The 21,411-nt window shown below is 43.3% G+C and overlaps 1 protein-coding gene across 1 annotated transcript in view; it reads left to right on the top strand.

Annotated features, from left to right (window-relative positions):
• Positions 1-21,411, top strand: part of LOC124623084 (serine/arginine repetitive matrix protein 2) — a 495,093-nt gene that overhangs the window by 424,519 nt on the left and 49,163 nt on the right. Inside the window, exons 13-14 of the mRNA XM_047148875.1 lie at positions 19,528-19,593; positions 19,681-19,773. Coding sequence (XP_047004831.1) covers positions 19,528-19,593; positions 19,681-19,773 — 159 coding nt within the window. The remainder of the gene's footprint in view (positions 1-19,527; positions 19,594-19,680; positions 19,774-21,411) is intronic.

Genomic DNA, 21,411 nt, shown 5'->3' with positions numbered 1-21,411 from the left:
TACACCGAATGTTTTTCAGTAGCAGGTTAACTGAGCGATTAATTGAAAGGCAGTTTGTGAGTGAAAACTTGGATGTATTGACACCTGTTTTACACAAAAACACTGTCAAGACCATGCTAATGTTAAGGTTTAGTTTCAACAGTCATGGTCACCCGTAACAGTCAGCTTATATTATCGAACCAAACCTAATACGAGAAGGGATTACAAGACGGATTATCTGTGATAGAATTCTCTCTCAAATATTACACAATTTGACCTCTACGAATGTAGTCACGCCTTGTGTAATACGACACCCGGATTTTCGATATTCGAAAGCCACAATTTACATATTAAAATCGGAATTTCACGTGCTCGTCTTTTTCACACGATCTCGTCCACTTTGCAGCACTTCACGGTCAAGTTTTAATCATTATTCGGTATAATTTTCACTTCTACTCAGAGTTCCTTTTATCCACATCCGAACATAATCACGGTTGAGATCCGAAGTCCACTTTTAGACTTCACAAAGGAGTTCTTCAGCCCACAAAATTCACGATAGCGTACTGCCCTCATCAAAACTAATCCGATATTAGTATTATACCGCGCCATCCCACGTCTTTTAGATCTGACCAGTCAGAACTTAATAGCTTTTGTAAACATAACACTAAATAAACAAATTTAGAAACCCCACAAATATCAAAATAACTCCATCGTTAAATCTTTTCTCATCCCAGAAACTGGTTAGTTGCACTTTATGATTTCCCTGACAAGGGAACATCCCCATCGCACCCCCCTCAGATTTAGTTATAAGTTGGCACAGTGGATAGGCCTTGAAAAACTGAACACAGATCAATCGAGAAAACAGGAATAAGTTGTGTGGAACTATGAAAAAATAAGCAAAATATACAAACTTGGTCGTCCATGCCTAAGATAGGCAATATTAAGGGCAATGTGAGGCAAGGAGCGCCGTGGTCCCGTGGTTAGCGTGAACAGCTGCGAAACGAGAGGTCTTTAGTTCGAATCTGCCCTCGACTGAAAATTTGGCTTTCTTTATTTTCGCAAAGTTATGATCTGTCCGTTCGTTCATTGACGTCTCTGTTCACTGTAATAAGTTTAGTGTCTGTGTTTTGCGACAGCACCGCAAAACCGTGCGATTAGTTGACGAAAGGACGTGCCCCTCCAATGGGAACCGAAAACATTTGATCGCAAGGTCATAGGTCAACCGATTCCTCCACAGGAAAACACGTCTGATATATTCTATACGACACTGGTGACAGCATGTGCGTCACATGACAGGAATATGTTGTCGACCCACCTAACTAGTACACTTGGCGAATGGGTAAAAAGATTCTTCTACCTTGCCCGATTTAGGTTTTCTTGTGGATGTAATAATCACTCCAAAAAAAGTGATGAAAACATAAGGGTTTGTCACATAAACTGAAAATAAAAAGTTAAAATTTTCGGTCGAGGGGAGATTTGAATCAAAGACCTCTAGTTCGGCAGCTGTTCACGTTAACCACGTGACCACGGCGTTCCTCGCCTCACATTGCCCTTAATATTGCCTGTCTTAGGCATGGACGACCAAGTTTGTATATTTTGCTTATTTTTTCATAGTTCCACACAACTTCTTCCTGTTTTCTCGATCGATCTGTGTTCAGTTTTTCAAGGCCTATCCACTGTGCCAACTTATAACTAAATCTGAGGGGGGTGCGATGGGGAGGTTCCCTTGTGAGTATGATTCACTCTCTCAGTACACAGTTCTCACACTAACGTACACACAGTTAACAGACATAGCAATATTCATTTACTTAATACTTCGCTTCCACACCATCACTCACAGTAACAATTAAAGAAATTAGCAATAATTAATGACAGTCGTAATAATCACAATTACTACAGATTTGTTTCCAAAATATGTTTTAACTACTTGATAATCTCATAGTCCGTAAGACGCTGATGCCTTTCGACCACAGTCGTCACTACTTGCAACTAGCTACTGAATCAGAGCGTATGTCATTGTCGCGCTCTGTAGCCGCGCGGCCTTGGGCGCCTTACATGGTTTCCGCGGCTCCCTCCGTCGGAGGTTCGGGTTCTCCCTCGGGCATGTGTGTGTGTGTGTGTGTGTGTGTGTGTGTGTGTGTGTTGTCATTAGCATAAGTTAGTTTAAGTTAGATTAAGTAGCGTGTAAGCCTAAGAACCCATGACCTCAGTAGTTTGTTCCCATAGGAACTTACGACCATATCTGTCATACATTGACCGTGACTCATTTTGTCTATCTGGTCGGTTCCGTATCTTACTTACATAGGCGCTGCAAAGCACTATCCTCAGCTGGGTGTTGTGTTGCCTCCCTCAACATTTCGTCATCATCGACATGAAAGTCGCCCGGTGCGGCGTCAACTGAAAAGACTTGCAACTCCGCAGCCGGACTTCCCCAAGTGGGGACTCCCGGCCATCAGTGCCATACGAGCATTTCGTTTCATCATCAGACACCAAAGACCAAATACCGTCTGTTGTAGGATATCACCCAGATTTTTAACGGCCCTTGTTACACCCGGTATTCTCCGGATTATGTTATCACGACATACCCATCCAACTTTAGTTCTTCTTTCGATTCCCAAAAAGTGCATTTTTCCGTATGTAAACAGAAAGAACTGTAATGTCGTTATTTGCTTGGTCACTGGTAAAGGAAAAGTTAACGCCTGTCTTGTTCATCAGAGGAAAACCTGGAGGTTGCTTTTTTCAGCATAAAATGAAGGATGACATTCGGAATCGTCAGAAAATAAATCTTCTACACCAATTTCCTCTCCATGTGCTTCCTATCACATCCCAGTAAGTCTGTCTTCAAAATTGTGACCATTCCCTGTCAGCATGTCGATTCGTTTTCTTCTTCGTGACGTAGATAGAACATGTTCCATTTTTCCACCAGTGTAATGTATTACAAAAATGGTGGTATCTGTCTAATAGATGCGCTACAGTACTTGCTTGACAGACACTCTGATATTTGAGAAAACAACTATTACTTCACGTGTTACTGTCAGCATTAACAATGACTCACACCACAACACTGTCAAAGAAATTTTATGAAACTACAGAGGCATTCCCGCCAATAGTGCAAACAGTATTGTAAATCTAACAAAATAAAATGCATGCCTGTCGCCCATCAGGCACATTCTTCCTTTTAAGGCATAAGATAAATTTTGGAATAATTCTTTTGAAAAGTGCGCAGTCGATTTCCTTCACCATCCGTCCTCAATCCGAGCTTTCGCTCAATGCCTAATTACCTCGTTGTCGTCGGGAATTGAAATCCTAATCATAATTCCTTCCTTTCTTCTTTAGCGATTATCTGAGTCACTCGAAGATAACAACACTTTTCTGGAAATATCTAATTAAACCAGTCTAAACAAGTTAATTGTAATGAAATGCTGATATCCTAATTTTCGTGACGATTGATCCTCCCTACAAAATCCAGGAGGTGCAAGACTGTATGCAATGAAGTCACTGAATTTCAAAGCAGCCATAATATCCGTCTTTGATTCATAATAAAGTAACCTGAACTTCTCTGTAGACGGAAAAACTTATCTTTGTGACGCAGTTGCTGTGGAAAGCTCGGTCACTATCAGAGTGTGAGAGAAATATACGAACAACCCGGAAATATTAACGCGACATTAACAGATGACGTCCAGAAATAACTTACGTAGCAAGTAAATTCATCCATGACTTTAGGAAGCTGCAGTACGCCAGGTTTCAGAAATTAAACACAAGTTTCCACCACCGCCTGTTATTTTCAAACTACCCACACTATTTCAGCATTTCACCGATGAGAAATGACTGGGAAGATCTGAAACTTCTAACTGGAGGACACTATAGCTAGCACATATTTCATAAACTGCATCGCAGCGGTACGTTATTTCCACTGACAATATTTTTAAAATACACACACACACACACACACACACACACACACACACACACACACACACACACACACGTAAGAGCGCGACCCCCCCCCCCCCCCCCAAAATGGGAAACAACATGCGTGTGTAGCTGCTAATAACACGAGAGATGGGATGTTTGTACATTCGCACCAAAGTAAAAGTTCAGACAACAAAATATATCATTGCAGGTACAAGAAATTTTTGTATTTTGAAATAAAATCATGCAGAATGACTGGAACGGAAATGTAAGTCTACGTAATACGTCGATTTTGGGACCAAATACCAGGACGCGAATATGCAATTCAGTTACTGTTAAAGAAATTTATTACAAAATGTTGATCGATAAAGCGCTAAAAACAGGAGTAAATTTTAAAAAATGAAACTTTTCGCGATTTTTTTTTTGCCGCCTGAAGGGTATCTAACAGTTGGAAGTTTAGAGTCACTTAGCTGTGCGGGTTGAACGATGTCTTCCAACCTTACCTGCAGCTAGGCGAAGACTCGACAGCGTAATGTGCCCCTAAATATTCAAGTATATTCATAACATTTCTTTTGACGTGAGTGTAATCGGTTTGGCGACTGTAATATTTCTACGTTTGTTTCCATCCTTTTGATGGAAGCACACACTGTAATAGACCTTCACGCTCGAACTTGCAAAATAGAGCATTTCCAACACGTGAAACTCATACTTTGCTCGCTCTTGCACTTTTACTGCTTCCTCAGTCACTAGGGTGCAGAATATTATACAGGAAACAGCAAATTTTTAAGTCACTTGTATCGTACCACCAAGCTAAGTCTATTAACAATAACCACGTCTCTGTCTATGCTCTCTGCACATTCTCTGGTCACAGAGCCTATTGTCAGACAATCGGCTATCGATATTTTACTGCGATGTCTTCCTCACATAATAGTTTTACATATACCTTTAAGTCACATTGATTTTTTATTATTACAAAAAAGGACACAAAAAGAAAACACTGTATACAAGAGAATAAAGTTGTTAACAATAATGGATATGTTGTGAAGCTATTTTCGGTTCAATTTGACCTGGAAAGCAGTTTGTTCTTCCATAACGTTTTTAAGTTTAAACGCTAGCGATTAAAACTTAATGACTGTTTTTGTACGCATTCTCCATAGCTTATGATCAAGCGAAAAAAAATAGGTTTTCTCCCTCTTGTTACAGCTTAATTTGTTACAGTTGTGCCGGCCGGAGTGGCCGTGCGGTTCTAGGCGCTACAGTCTGGATCCGAGAGACCGCTACGGTCGCAGGTTCGAATCCTGCCTCGGGCATGGATGTGTGTGATGTCCTTAGGTTAGTTAGGTTTAATTAGTTCTAAGTTCTAGGCGACTGATGACCTCAGAAGTTAAGTCGCATAGTGGTCATAGCCATTTGAACCATTTGTTACAATTGTGTCCAATCGGGTCTATGTTACCTGGGTGTTTCAAAATTCACATCTACGAAATCTTTAGTGGAATTTCATTTCTACGTGTCTTGAGATACACGCGCAATAGTTCTTTTCATAACAATCAGGTCTTTGCTTGCTTCTTGCTGGAATGTGTGAAATTACACAACAATCCGTGTGGTTTTTTAAGTTCAAATTATGAAAACATTAGCGCTCCAATAACGTTTCAACTGTTTCATACTGCTGTCATGACGAAATTATTTGTTTCAGATTGACAGCTTGTAGAATTAATAAACGTATTGACAATGAGAAGAATATTTCAGAAGAAGAATATCACACGACTGAGTATTCATCCTACATTTGAATCAGAAGACATACCTCACAGGGAAAGGTGCAAATGATTCAGTCAAAAGACAAAAATATCATATGGGTCTTAGAACCTATTCTATTGTTGTTGTTGTGGTCTTCAGTCCTGAGACTGGTTTGATGCAGCTCTCCATGCTACTCTATCCTGTGCAAGCTTCTTCATCTCCTAGTACCTACTGCAACCTACATCCTTCTGAATCTGCTTAGTGTATTGATCTCTTGGTCTCCCTCTACGATTTTTACCTTCCACGCTGCCCTCCAATGCTAAATTTGTGATCCCTTGATGCCTCAAAACATGTCCTACCAACCGATCCCTTCTTCTAGTCAAGTTGTGCCACAAACTTCTCTTCTCCCCAATCCTGTTCAATACCTCCTCATTAGTTACGTGATCTACCCACCTTATCTTCAGCATTCTTTTGTAGCACCACATTTCGAAAGCTTCTATTCTCTTCTTGTCCAAACTGGTTATCGTCCATGTTTCACTTCCATACATGGCTACACTCCATACAAATACTTTCAGAAACGACTTCCTGACACTTAAATCTATACTCGATGTTAACAAATTTCTCTTATTCAGAAACGATTTCCTTGCCATTGGCAGTCTACATTTTATATCCTCTCTACATCGACCATCATCAGTTATTTTACTCCCTAAATAGCAAAACTCCTTTACTACTTTAAGTGTCTCATTACCTAATCTAATCCCCTCAGCATCACCCGATTTAATTTGACTACATTCCATTATCCTCGTTTTGCTTTTGTTGATGTTCATCTTATATCCTCCTTTCAAGACACTGTCCATTCCGTTCAACTGCTCTTCCAAGTCCTTTGCTGTCTCTGACAGAATTACAATGTCATCGGCGAACCTCAAAGTTTTTACTTCTTCTCCATGAATTTTAATACCTACTCCGAATTTTTCTTTTGTTTCCTTTACTGCTTGCTCAATATACAGATTGAATAACATCGGGGAGAGGCTACAACCCTGTCTCACTCCTTTCCCAACCACTGCTTCCCTTTCATGCCCCTCGACTCTTATAGCTGCCATCTGGTTTCTGTACAAATTGTAAATAGCCTTTCGCTCCCTGTGTCTTACCCCTGCCACCTTCAGAATTTGAAAGAGAGTATTCCAGTTAACGTTGTCAAAAGATTTCTCTAAGTCTACAAATGCTAGAAACGTAGGTTTGCCTTTTCTTAATCTTTCTTCTAAGGTAAGTCGTAAGGTTAGTATTGCCTCACGTGTTCCAACATTTCTACGGAATCCAAACTGATCTTCCCTGAGGTCCGCTTCTACTAGTTTTTCCATTCGTCTGTAAAGAATTCGCGTTAGTATTTTGCAGCTGTGACTTATTAAACTGATAGTTCGGTAATTTTCACATCTGTCAACACCTGCTTTCTTTGGAATTGAAATTATTATACTCTTCTTGAAGTCTGTGGGTATTTCGCCTGTCTCATACATCTTGCTCACCAGATGGTAGAGTTTTGTCATGACTGGCTCTCCCAAGGCCATCAGTAGTTCTAATGGAATGTTGTCTACTCCCGGGGCCTTGTTTCGACTCAGGTCTTTCAGTGCTCTGTCAAACTCTTCACGCAGTATCTTATCTCCCATTTCATCTTCATCTACATCCTCTTCCATTTCCATAATATTGTCCTCAAGTACATCGCCCTTGTATAAACCCTCTATATACTCCTTCCACCTTCCTGCCTTCCCTTCTTTGCTTAGAACCGGATTTCCATCTGAGCTCTTGATACTCATACAAGTGGTTCTCTTCTCTCCAAAGGTCTCTTTAATTTTCCTGTAGGCAGTATCTATCTTACCTCTAGTGAGACAAGCCTCTACATCCTTACATTTGTCCTCTAGCCATCCCTGCTTAGCCATTTTGCACTTCCTGACGATCTCATTTTTGAGACGTTTGTATTCCTTTTTGCCTGTTTCATTTGCTGCATTTTTATATTTTCTCCTTTCATCAATTAAATTCAATATTTCTTCTGTTACCCAAGGACTTCTATTAGCCCTCGTCTTTTTACCTACTTGATCCTCTGCTGCCTTCACTACTTCATCCCTCAGACCTACCCATTCTTCTTCTACTGTGTTTCTTTCCCCCATTCCTGTCAATTGTTCCCTTATGCTCTCCCTCAAACTCTGTACAACCTCTGGTTCTTTCAGTTTATCCAGGTCCCATCTCCTTAAATTCCCACCTTTTTGCAGTTTCTTCAGTTTCAATTTGCAGTTCATAACCAATATATTGTGGTCAGAATCCACATCTACCCCTGGAAATGTCTTACAGTTTAAAACCTGGTTCCTAAATCTCTGTCTTACCATTATATAATCTATCTGATACCTTTTACTATCTCCAGGATTCTTCCAGGTATACAACCTTCTTTTATGATTCTTGAACCAAGTGTTAGCTATGATTAAGTCATGCTCTGTGCAAAATTCTACAAGGCGGCTTCCTCTTTCATTTCTTCCCCCCAATCCATATTCACCTACTATGTTTCCTTCTCTCCCTTTTCCTACTGACGAATTCCAGTCACCCATGACTATTAAATTTTCGTCTCCCTTCACTACCTGAATAATTTCTTTTATCTCGTCATACATTTCATCAATTTCTTCATCATCTGCAGAGCTAGTTGGCATATAAATTTGTACTACTGTAGTAGGCATGGGCTTTGTGTCTATCTTGGCCACAATAATGCGTTCACTATGCTGTTTGTAGTAGCTAACCCGCACTCCTATTTTTTTATTCATTATTAAACCTACTCCTACATTACCCCTATTTGATTTTGTATTTATAACCCTGTAATCACCTGACCAAAAGTCTTGTTCCTCCTGCCACCGTACTTCACTAATTCCCACTATATCTAACTTTAACCTATCCATTTCCCTTTTTAAATTTTCTAACCTACCTGCCCGATTAAGGGATCTGACATTCCACGCTCCGATCCGTAGAACTCCAGTTTTCTTTCTCCTGATAACGACGTCCTCTTGAGTAGTCCCCGCCCGGAGATCCGAATGGGGGACTATTTTACCTCCGGAATATTTTACCCAAGAGGACGCCATCATCATTTAATCATACAGTAAAGCTGCATGTCCTCGGGAAAAATTACGGCTGTAGTTTCCCCTTGCTTTCAGCCGTCCGCAGTACCAGCACAGCAAGGCCGTTTTGGTTAATGTTACAAGCCAGATCAGTCAATCATCCAGACTGTTGCCCCTGCAACTACTGAAAAGGCTGCTGCCCCTCTTCAGGAACCACATGTTTGTCTGTCCTATTCTACAGACTAGAAGAAACATCCAGTGAAAACATTATAAAACAGAGCTGGTCCAACAACATATGCTACATCCAGAGCAAGTGATATAAAATCATCTTTCCAAGCTCTTATGGACGAGAATATTCATATTATTGCGATATAAATGGTTAATATCGAGGGTAAAAAAATAATAGTGACGGCTGTGAAGAATTAGATCAACTTGGGCTTGAAACCTATATTGATTTGTTATTATTGGTTGGTGCGTGCAGATTTATCTCCAGGTCACAGAATAAAGATACATGGTATTATGAATCAACAAAAAGTCTATGGGATCCAGAAACGGATAAAGCCAAATTCATGACGTAATATCACAGAAACGATTTTATTGCATCTCGTGTGTATTACGCTTCGATGACAAGTCTGATCGAAGAACACGGAGGGTAGATGACAAGTTAGCACCTGCAAAAGTTCTATGGGAAAAGTGGTTGGAAGTACTTTCGAAACCATATAATCCTGGCAAAAGAGTAACCGCAGAATAGGCTACAGAACCTAAATGTAAAAGTACAATCATTTCTAATAATTTACGATTATTATACCCTAAAATAGCAGTTGGGTCGTTATGACCGGAAAGAGCAGTTGTGTACAGCTCCTTTAGGGAAGAAATCTTCTTCTTGTTCTTCTTCCGTCATGCTTTCCCACAGCCTGTTGCAGCTACACCTGGTCCTTCCATCGTTTTGCAGGTCTTCCAATTCATCTTTTATCTTATGGAGTATATCGCCAAAAATGTAGTTGTAAACTTGATATGTCCTTCCGTAACAGAGGGGATTAACGAAATTGTTGCATTTTTACATGTCTTACTGCGAAACAACACAATTCGATACACACTGGTGAGCTAAAACATTAGGACCACGTGCTTCATAGCTTGTTTGTCCGTCTTTGGAACAAAATACATCACTGATTCTGCGTGTCACGGATCCGACAGTTTGTTGGTAGATTTGTGGAGGTACGGGGCATTAGATGTCTACGCACAGTTCATGTAATTTCGGTAATTAAGAGGCCGCTGATTTGCGAACGCGGTGATAGCGCCAGATAACGACCCAGATGGGTTCCAAAGGATTTAAATCAGGAGAATTTGGTCGCCGAGATATCAATGTGAGTTCACTACAATGTTCCTCAAACCACTGTAGCACAGTTCTGGCTCCGAGACACGGACACTTATGCTGCTGAAAGATGGCATCGCCGTCGAGGAAGACATCAAGCATGAAGGGATACAGGTGGTTACCAGCTGTCAGCGTGTCTTCGATTACTACCACAGGTCTCATGCAAGCGCAGGACAATGTTCCCATAGCATAATACTGCTCCCACCAACCTGCGTCCGTTGGAACGCTGCACGTTTGGAGCACGCGTTCACCTCGATGATGGCGTTTGCAGAGACGACCATTGACCTAGTGTAGGAAAAATGTGATTCACCCGAAGAGCCGATACGTTTGCGTTGATCGACGTCGAATTCCGATGGTCCCGTGACCGCTGTTATCGTAACTGACGATGTCGGTGTCAACATGTGAACCCGTAGGGGTGGTCTGCTGCAGAGCTCCAAGTTTAACTATTTACGATGAACGGTGTGCTCCGAAACATTTGTGCGTGCACCAGCGTTGTGCTCTTTCGCCAGAAATGCCACAGATCACTACTACTTTACAGAGCAGGCAAGCCTCCGAACCCAACGTTCTGTGAGGAGGAGCGGACATCCAACCATTTAGCGCGTAGTGGTAATTTCACTGTCCTTCTGCCCCATTCCGTAGATGCTCACGACAGTAGCACGTGAACATTCGACCAGCCTCACCGCTTTCGAGATACCGTTTACAGGCCCTGCGTAATAATGATTTGCTCTTTGTCAAAGTCGCTTATCTCATTGGATTTCCCCAGTTGCAGCTCATATCTTCGCAAGGGTGATCCCCCGTCCGTGTCTGCTCCGCTTACATACTTTTGTCACCCCGCACTTGTCCGCAGCCCCACCAGGCGGCATTCAACGTCGCGGTGCGCAGTGGTCATAATGTCGTGGCTTATCAGTGTATCTGTCGTGTCACTAAATCCAGTAACGTAAAAGATGGAAGGAGGTGAAAAAACGAAGAGTACTATCAGCAGTGTGTTCACAAAATACAATGCAGCCATTAAAATTGCATCACTGTGAAGTCGGGATACAAAAGCCGCCAAACTGGCATGAAATACACTCACACGATGGGAACGCAAATGTTCAGCATTTCAGCGCAACCGCATTAAGTAGTCAGAGTGACGGCACAATATTGTGTGCGTAAAGGTAGATCACGCAGCTGGTTCATCATTCAGATATCGCATTTGAATGTATTTGCTTCCGAAAATATCGTGCTATACTCAAGTGAGAGGAAGAAATGTCTACCTTCACGTGTCGGAATTCGTCAACCGCATAAGCTAAATTTCGCAGCCTGTATCCTGCCAAACCATCTACAACTATAACAATATTTTCTTGGTATTATGTTATCTACATACACTACTGGCCATTAAAATTGCTACACCACGAAGATGAGTGCAACATAAGCGAAATTTAACCGACAGGATGAAGATGCTGTGATATGCAAATGATTAGCTTTTCTGAGCATTCACACAAGGTTGGCGCCGGTGGCGACACCTACAACGTGCTGACATGAGGAAAGTTTCCAACCGATTTCTCATACACGAACAGCAGTTGACGGACATTGCCTGGTGAAACGTTGTTGTGATGCCTCGTGTAACGAGGAGAAATGCGTACCATCACGTTTCCGACTTTGATAAAGGTCGAATTGTAGCCTATCGCGATTGCGGTTTATCGTATCGCGACGTTGCTGCTCGCGTTGGTCGAGATCCAATGGTTGTTAGCAGAATATGGAACCTGTGGGTTCAGGAGGGTAATACGGAATGCCGTACTGGATCCCAACGGCCTCGTATCACTAGCAGTCGAGATGACAGGCATCTTATCCGCATGGCTGTAACGGGTCGAACAGCCACGTCTCCATCCCCGAGTCAACAGATGGGGACGTTTGCAAGACAACAACCATCTGCACGAACAGTTCGACGACGTTTTCAGCAGCATAGACTATCAGCTCGGATACCATGGCTGCGGTTACCCTTGAAGCTGCATCACAGACAGGAGCGCCTGCGATTGAGTACTCAACGACCAACCTGGGTGCACGAATGGTAAAACGTCACTTCTTCGGACGAATCCAGGTTCTGTTTACAGCATCATGATGGTCGCATCCGTATTTGGCGACATCGCGGTGAACGCACATTGGAAGCGTGTATTCGTCAGCGCCATACTGCCGTATCACGAGGCGTGATGGTATGGGGTGCCATTGGTTACAAGTCTCGGTCACCTCTCGTTCGCAACGACGGCACTTTGAACATTGGACGTTACATTTCAGATGTGTTACGACCCGTGGCTCCATCCTTCATTCGATCCCTGCGAAACCCTACATTTCAGCAGGATAATGCACGACCGCAAGTTGCAAGCCCTGTAGGGCCCTTTCTGGATACAGAAAATGTTTGATTGCTGCCCTGGCCAGCACATTCTCCACATCTCTCACCAACTGAAAACGTCTGGTCAATGGTGATTTAGCAACTGGCTCGTCACAATATGCCATTCACTACTCTTGATGAACTGTGACATCGTGTTGAAGCTGCATGGGCAGCTGTACCTGTACACGCCATCCAAGCTCTGTTTGACTCAATGCCCAGGCGTATCAAGACCATTATTACGGCCACAGGTGGTTGTTCTTGGTACTGATTTCTCAGGATCTATGCACCAAAATTGCGTGAAAATGTAGTCACATGTCAGTTCTAGTATAATACATCTGTCCAATTAATACCCGTTTATCATCTGCATTTCTTCTTGGTGTAGCAATTTTAATGGCCAGTAGTGTACGATATGAAAAGTGTCGTTATTGGTATCCTTCATCGTGTTGCAATTTTAATGGTGAGTTGTATACACATTTACAAGGCATGGAATTAAATAATGTCAGGTTTCTTGCGGCTCCAATCCACAGTGTGTCCACTGCGTTTCGGAAGGCACACAGTCTTCCGTTCCCATCTGTTGAACTGCCGGGTATGCCATCCGAAATGTCAGAACACACTGCGAGTTGAGGTGACAAGAAATCCGTGAAGTTTTTATTTCATTCACAAACCGCGAAAATCTCCGCTGGAATGTGTACCAGGCTCTTCACAAACGATTAACGTTTCGTCCGTGCACTATGCATGTCCGAAGTAGCATTGCATCGCACTTCTGAATAACACGGGCACTGCGGAATCTACTGTTACGTAAAAGTTAATTGCTTACACAATTTGACCATAGAGATCATTTTTGCCTTAATAATACGAAATTACGTTGAAATGTAGGTTAAAATGTCAAATAAGAACCAAAAAACTGTTTTCCATCGGGAGTTGTTTCGTTACACCTGTCCGTTACTTGAATGGCAATTAACGTCACATCATTACAGAATAAGCACATCAGTGCCACGGAAAAATTACTTCCGAACAACGTAACACTCTTCAACACTTCACCAACTTCCGTGTTTCGCCATTATGTATCATCTCCAGGCGTAGTATGGCTCAAAATGGTTCAAATGGCTCTAAGCACTAAGGGACTCAACATCTTAGGTCATCAGTCCCCTAGTCTTAGAACTACTTAAACCTAGCTAACCTAAGGACATCACACACATCCATGCCCAAGGCAGGATTCGAACCTGCGACCGTAGCAGCAGCGCGGTCCCGGACTGAAGCGGCTAGTACTCCTCGGTCACAGCGGCTGGCCGTATGGCTCAAAAGTCGCTTCGTGTTCCTTGAAAATACAGACGCAGCAGTGCAATCCTTAAACCAGGACCGAGCGAGGTGGCGCAGTGGTTAGCGCACTGGACTCAGATTCGGGAGGACGGCGGTTGAAGCCATTCTGATTTTGGTTCTCCGTCATTTCCCTAAATCGTTTCAGGCAAATGCCGGGCTGGTTCCTTTGAAAGGGCACAGCCAATTTTTTCCTCTGTCCTTGAATCAATCCGAGTTTGTGCTCCCTCTCTAATGACCTCGATATCGATGGGGCGTTAAGCCCTAATCTTCCTTCCTTCCTTCCTTCCTTTAACCACTGGAATTGGCAAACGATAGTCTCTGGCATACAACCCACGACAGTCCATTTCTTTCATTTCAAAGGAAATGGGAACTAGCAAGGACAGTGTTAACACCACCAATAAGACGTATGTGAAGCAAGGATGGCAGATTAGAGTTTAATGTCCTGTCGACAACCCGGTCATCAGAGACGCGGCGTAAGCTCGGATTACAAAAGGATGGGTAAGGAAATCGCCCTGCCGTTTTCAAAGGAATCGTCCCGGTATTTGTCTGGAGCGATATAGCGAAATCACGGAAATATCTATGTGGTGAAGTAGATCTGTTGTGCACACAAATGTGTCACGAAAAAAAATGACAAGTCTGGAAACTACTAGAAGTTCCGGTGTCACGGGTGACTCAGATCGATGACTTTTCCTACCAGTGCTATGGGGCATGAGAGACAGTGCTGCTAGTTAGATCAGGACTGGGGCAGTAAGTGTCAAGTTCGCACTGCTTATTTCGACGGATGTTTCAGAGATACCGCATCATGCGTACGTTGGCTTCTGCAGGTGTCATCTTCAGTATACCTACATCTACATTTACATCTACATTAGTGCTCCGCAAGCCACTGTACGTCGCACGGCGAAGCGCACATCGTACCAATATTATGAATTTTTTCCCCTGTTCCATTCGCATTCTGAGCGTGGGATAATGACTGTCTTATGCCTCCTCTACCTTTTCCTCACGATGCCTTCCTTAGAAATAATTGCCAGCAGTTTAATGGTCTCATAGTCATCTTCGAATAAAGGTTCTTCAAATTTATCGAGCAGGGTTATGTGAGAACTCCGCATTTTTCTTAAAGGAATTTCCATTCAAGTTTGCCGAACATTTCTGTTACACTTTCGTATAGCTTTCTTTTCTATCCTTTAGCTTTCGTCCAACCAGTTTCGTACGAGCTATACCAACCCATTACGATTAGAGCTTCATGTCTCTGAATTCGTTCGACGTCTGCTGTCGTAAGGATTGTTGTAATTGAATCTGACAAAAAAATAAGGATTTAAAAAAATTAAGAAACAATAAATCCACAATAATTTATTTTATTAATATTGTGTTTTAAATTCTCTTGTAATATAAGAAACATTATTAAATACCGTTACACTACCAGAAAAACAACTTAAACTTGATGTAGAATCGGAATGACTGTAAATTACAATATAGTCATTTCAGAAAGCATGCTGAAATTTATAGATCTTCATTAATTTCTTAGCTCTTTTCTCTCCTAAATTATTTCTTAATTTTGGCCTAACAAGCCTGTAGGTGGAGAGGATTCTCTCAATGGATGCAAAGAATTTTTAATTTTCTTTCACACGTGTTCAGTACAATTTACATGCTATGGAAAATAATAAGAATCCCAAAAAACATATAACTAAAGTAATCTCACGTTTGAAATACAGATCCAACGCTGGAACTAAGCATGAATTGTTACATCTACATAGTTTTTACAGCCATGTGCTTAAACAAAAGATTGTGACAATTCTGCAATGTTCTGGCTGGCAATATAAGAAAATTAAATTAATCAATTTTTGCCAGTTTAATTTATCATTTTTCCATTGACAAATTAGTTGTAAGAACGTGTTAGTGTTTTGAGTGAATTAATCATTCTAATTTAAATTGAACTGTTTCACTAGCAATATGAAAAACAAAAATGCAATTAAACCAACAAAAATGCAGTTTTACCCATTGGGTTGGTTTTTTAAATATCCAGGTTTTGCTCAGTCCTCGTTGTCATGTTTATTTGATAAGTAATCCAAACACTGGAACAGTATTCTAGACTTGGTAGCGTTATCATCTTGTATGTGGTTTACTTTACAGATGCACAGCATTTTCTCAGAAACTTTCCAACATACCCACGTCTTTGAAAAACACGACGTTCTGTTTAACAAGATCGTTGATTGATTCATTAAAAAGTTTTGTTTATTTTTACAGAATCACTCTTTATTACACAACCACAATTGGTTTCAACCTACAGTGGCGATCTTTAGATGCTACAGAAGGGAAAATAAATAAGCTTATACTAAGACCTTAAAACTGGGGAATCCAAAAATGTTAAATATATGAAACACTAGCCTTTTTCCTGAGGCTTCTCTTACTTATGCATTGGACGCATATATTGCTCCAAATATCTCCTCCCTTCTTTGCCTCTTCCTCCTTACGTCTATCCAACTCATCCTCCCACTTCTATTTGCCTACCTCCTCCTTCCCTTTCTCTCAGTCTCTTTATCTCCTCCTGCCCCTCTTTCTAACCACATCTCCTCCCCCCCCCCCCCCAACCACATCTTCCTCCCCATTTATCTTCCCATTTCTGCCTAACATTCTTTCTTTTCTACCAGTCCACTACCCTTCCACATTTTCCACCACTCTCACACATCATCCCTTCCTCCCCCCCCCCTCTCTCTCTCTCTCTCTACTTCTCCTCATTCCGCTCTGTCCATCTGCTCCTCTGTCCATCTTAACCTGTCCCTAGTCATGCTCATTGGCATGTGTAGTCCCTGCAATAGAGTTCAATGAAGCAGGCCAGTACATTCGCACAACATGTCTGTCAGAGTGGACAGGCTACATATTAGGAGCTTGAAAATCATTTATTTGCTGCTCACATACTGGCCATCATGCAAATCAGGTCGATAAAGCAGGCCAATATAACTTCAAGACAACACAGCTGTAATGCAGGGCAGCCTACATGTGGAGGCACATAAACCTGTTTCTTGCCCTCATCATGTAGGTTACCCGGCAAAGTAGGTTGATCTGGCAGGCTGATACTGCTCCTACACAACATGCTTGTCATACAGAGCAGTCCATAGCTCAGGGGCTGGAAAAAACACATTTTTTCGCATATCTCTACTCCTATTGGAGTTAGGAAGTTATAAACCTCACAATGCTGGTACTAGTGAAGTCTGTTGTTTCTGTGTCAAATTTGGTTGAAATCGATCCAGGGGTTTGAGAGAATACCTCAGACATACACACATAACTCTGTTTTGTACACTCAGTTTGTTAGGGGTATAAGTGCAAGTATTTTTATTATATTAATTGGTGACTGAGACAGTGTACTGAATAACATTACACCAGTGTTTACTTCATTTACAGACTAATAACTGTAGCTATTAGTAGTAGTATGTTTTTAGATTGGTTAGTGCCTCCAACGCCATGTAGCAAGAGCTGGCCTTAATGCTTATTTTCCCCTGGGCAGCAGGTCAGGTGTTGAAGTATGGGCACATGGAGCAATTAGTCTCTACTGAAAGGCACAGTCCACTTAGTGGTGAAGTTACAACCATGCAGATAATATCAAGTAGTAAGTTATATGACATGTTTTCAGGAAGATTGTTTATAAACAGAGATAAGACAACTAACACACTGAAGTGAGTACATACTAAGGTACCAATGATCACAATATCTGCTCTTATACTCTAACACCCTGAATAACAGATGTGAAGCCTGTAAGTATTGTGTAAAAATTTGAAGAACAGTCAAGAACTTTCTGAGATTGTTGCAACTAACTTTTACCCATATATATATATATATATATATATATATATATATATATATATATATATATATATATACTCCTGGAAATTGAAATAAGAGCACCGTGAATTCATTGTCCCAGGAAGGGGAAACTTTATTGACACATTCCTGGGGTCAGATACATCACATGATCACACTGACAGAACCACAGGCACATAGACACACGCAACAGAGCATGCACAATGTCGGCACTAGTACAGTGTATATCCACCTTTCGCAGCAATGCAGGCTGCTATTCTCCCATGGAGACGATCGTAGAGATGCTGGCTGTAGTCCTGTGGAACGGCTTGCCATGCCATTTCCACCTGGCGCCTCAGTTGGACCAGCGTTCGTGCTGGACGTGCAGACCGCGTGAGACGACGCTTCATCCAGTCCCAAACATGCTCAATGGGGGACAGATCCGGAGATCTTGCTGGCCAGGGTAGTTGACTTATACCTTCTAGAGCACGTTGGGTGGCAGGGGATACATGCGGACGTGCATTGTCCTGTTGGAACAGCAAGTTCCCTTGCCGGTCTAGGAATGGTAGAACGATGGGTTCGATGACGGTTTGGATGTACCGTGCACTATTCAGTGTCCCCTCGACGATCACCAGTGGTGTACGGCCAGTGTAGGAGATCGCTCCCCACACCATGATGCCGGGTGTTGGCCCTGTGTGCCTCGGTCGTATGCAGTCCTCATTGTGGCGCTCACCTGCACGGCGCCAAACACGCATACGACCATCATTGGCACCAAGGCAGAAGCGACTCTCATCGCTGAAGACGACACGTCTCCATTCGTCCCTCCATTCACGCCTGTCGCGACACCACTGGAGGCGGGCTGCACGATGTTGGGGCGTGAGCGGAAGACGGCCTGACGGTGTGCGGGACCGTAGCCCAGCATCATGGAGACGGTTGCGAATGGTCCTCGCCGATACCCCAGGAGCAACAGTGTCCCTAATTTTCTGGGAAGTGGCGGTGCGGTCCCCTACGGCACTGCGTAGGATCCTACGGTCTTGGCGTGCATCCGTGCGTCGCTGCGGTCCGGTCCCAGGTCGACGGGCACGTGCACCTTCCGCCGACCACTGGCGACAACATCGATGTACTGTGGAGACCTCACGCCCCACGTGTTGAGCAATTCGGCGGTACGTCCACCCGGCCTCCCGCATGCCCACTATACGCCCTCGCTCAAAGTCCGCCTACTGCACATACGGTTCACGTCCACGCTGTCGCGGCATGCTACCAGTGTTAAAGACTGCGATGGAGCTCCGTATGCCACGGCAAACTGGCTGACACTGACGGCGGCGGTGCACAAATGCTGCGCAGCTAGCGCCAATCGACGGCCAACACCGCGGTTCCTGGTGTGTCCGCTGTGCCGTGCGTGTGATCATTGCTTGTACAGCCCTCTCGCAGTGTCCGGAGCAAGTATGGTGGGTCTGACACACCGCTGTCAATGTGTTCTTTTTTCCATTTCCAGGAGTGTATATATATATATGGCCATTTGAGTGTTTATTTGAATATCATGCAAAAGTCTGAATTAAATAGAATTTTTCGAGATTTTAGCTAAAAATACTCCTCTGTTTAACATTATACATATATTTATTATTATAGATATTTTTAAAAAATATAGCGGTATGTGCATCCAACGGTCTATTAGAGCATAGTACCAAAATCTGAAGCAAATCGGTGAAGAATAATTTGAGATTTATGGTTACCATATCAAACAACATCTTGTCTTCGTACAGTTGTGTAGATACGGATAAAACAACCTGTTAACACACCCAGAGGCATTTTGCTGAATATTTCTTTATAGGTTGGATCGAATGGAACATATCCTGTGCCTTATAGTGCCCAACAACCTTAATATAAATGATGACTCCATCTGTATTTTAAGAGAATCGTGTCCTGAGACGCAGCCTAACCAGCCTGAGTTGTGCCTTTTCCAGGTGGCCGGGTCGTCCTTCAAGAACGGCTTCGTGCGGATCCTGCAAGGCTGGAAGGGCGGCGAAGCGGCCGCGGGGGCGGCGGCGGGGGCGGCGGGGGCCGCGCCGGGGGCGGCGTCTGCACCGGGGGCGGGCGGCGCGCCGGGGGCGGCACAGCGGCAGCAGCAGCCACCGCCCTCCCCCACGCCCGCCTCCGGCTCCTCCTTCGACGCGCTGTCGCCTCGCACGCCGCCCCCGGACTCGAAGAAGGTAGGCGTCCACCTGCATAGGAAGGCATCTAGCAGTATTTCACATTTGATAAGGTGGCCTGGTACAGATGCGTGTAAACTTGTTGTTTCCAGTAACTAATTCAGCTAATATCGTTCTTCTAAAACGCAACTGGCTTTTTATTCTCTTTCCATATTTCTAGATTTTGACACCGTTCTCACAAGCGGTTTCTTATCAGATTATGAACATATGGACTATCGTCTCAGCTACGCTACTGATACCCAGTATGGCGATGACGAATACACGCTTCCAATGTGCGTTCACTGCTATGTCGCCAAACACAGATGCGACCATCATGATGCTGTAAACAGAACCTGGATTCATCCGAAAATATGACGTTTTGCCATTCGTGCACCCAGGTTCGTCGTTGAGTACACCATCGCAGGCGCTCCTGTCTATGATGCAGCGGCAAGGGTAACCGCAACCATGGTCTCCGAGCAAATAGTCCATGCTACTGCAAACGTCGTCGAACTCTTCGTGCAGTTGGTTGTTGTCTTGCAAACGTCCCCATCTACTGACTCAGGGATCGAGACGTGGCTGCACGATCCGTTACAGCCATGCGGATAAGATGCCTGTCATCTCGACTGCTAGTGATACGAGGCCGTTGGAATCCAGCACGGCGTTCCGTATTACCCTCCTGAACCCACCGATTCCATATTCTGCTAACACTCATTGATCTCGACCAACGCGAGCAGCAATGTCGCGATACGATAAAGCGCAATCGCGATAGGCTACAATCCGACCTTTATCAAAGTCGGAAACGTGATGGTACGCATTTCTCCTCGTTACACAAGGCATCACAACAACGTTTCACCAGGCAACGCCGGTCAACTGCTATTTGTGTATGAGAAATCGGTTGGAAACTTTCCTCATGTCAGCACGTTGTAGGTGTCGCCACCGGCGCCAGTCTTGTGTGAATGCAATGAAAAGCTAATCGTTTGCATATCACAGTATCTTCTTCCTGTCGGTTAAATTTCGCGTCTGTAGCACGTCATCTTCGTGGTGTAGCAATTTTAATGGCCAGTAGTGTATATAAACGGTTTATAATACAATTTGAAAAGTCTAAGAAACGATTTAGAATACGTAATTAAACTACTAATCAGTCTAGATGGCAAGATTTATTGATAACTAGAGGAGGAGGAGATTTGTGTTATCGTCCCTTCGACAACGAGATCATTAGCGACGGAGCACTATCTCGGATTAGGGAAGGGTGGAGAAGGAAAGCAGCCGGGCGCTTTCTGCACCAGCTGCTGTAGCACCCTGGCGATGCCGTCGTGTGTGTAGCGCAGTCTCCGACAGTCTCTGTGGAGCTGCTGCCGTAGTCAGCTGCACTGCCACCGACTACGAAGGAACGGAGTGTTGCCGTCGGAATCCGTCACAGCTCCTGTCGTCGTCGAGCCCGCTCGCCAAAAATCTTCTCTGTCGTTGGCATATCTTCTCGTGATTTATATGCCGACAATGTACTCCAACATGTGAATAATATTCGTCGTTGACCTGGTTGCTATGCCCAACTAGTACTCTTTTCGTTAAAGATTGCTACAGTCTAAATTGTTTGGGTGTAATTAATGTCACAATGCCTTTAGTTTGAATAAAGTTGCCGGCCGGAGCGGTCAAGCGGTT

The sequence above is a fragment of the Schistocerca americana genome, chromosome 7 (assembly GCF_021461395.2).
Source record: "Schistocerca americana isolate TAMUIC-IGC-003095 chromosome 7, iqSchAmer2.1, whole genome shotgun sequence".
Classification (NCBI taxonomy): domain Eukaryota; kingdom Metazoa; phylum Arthropoda; class Insecta; order Orthoptera; family Acrididae; genus Schistocerca; species Schistocerca americana.
The sequence above is the reverse complement of the archived record's forward strand: the minus strand, read 5'-3'. Positions and strand labels throughout refer to the sequence as shown.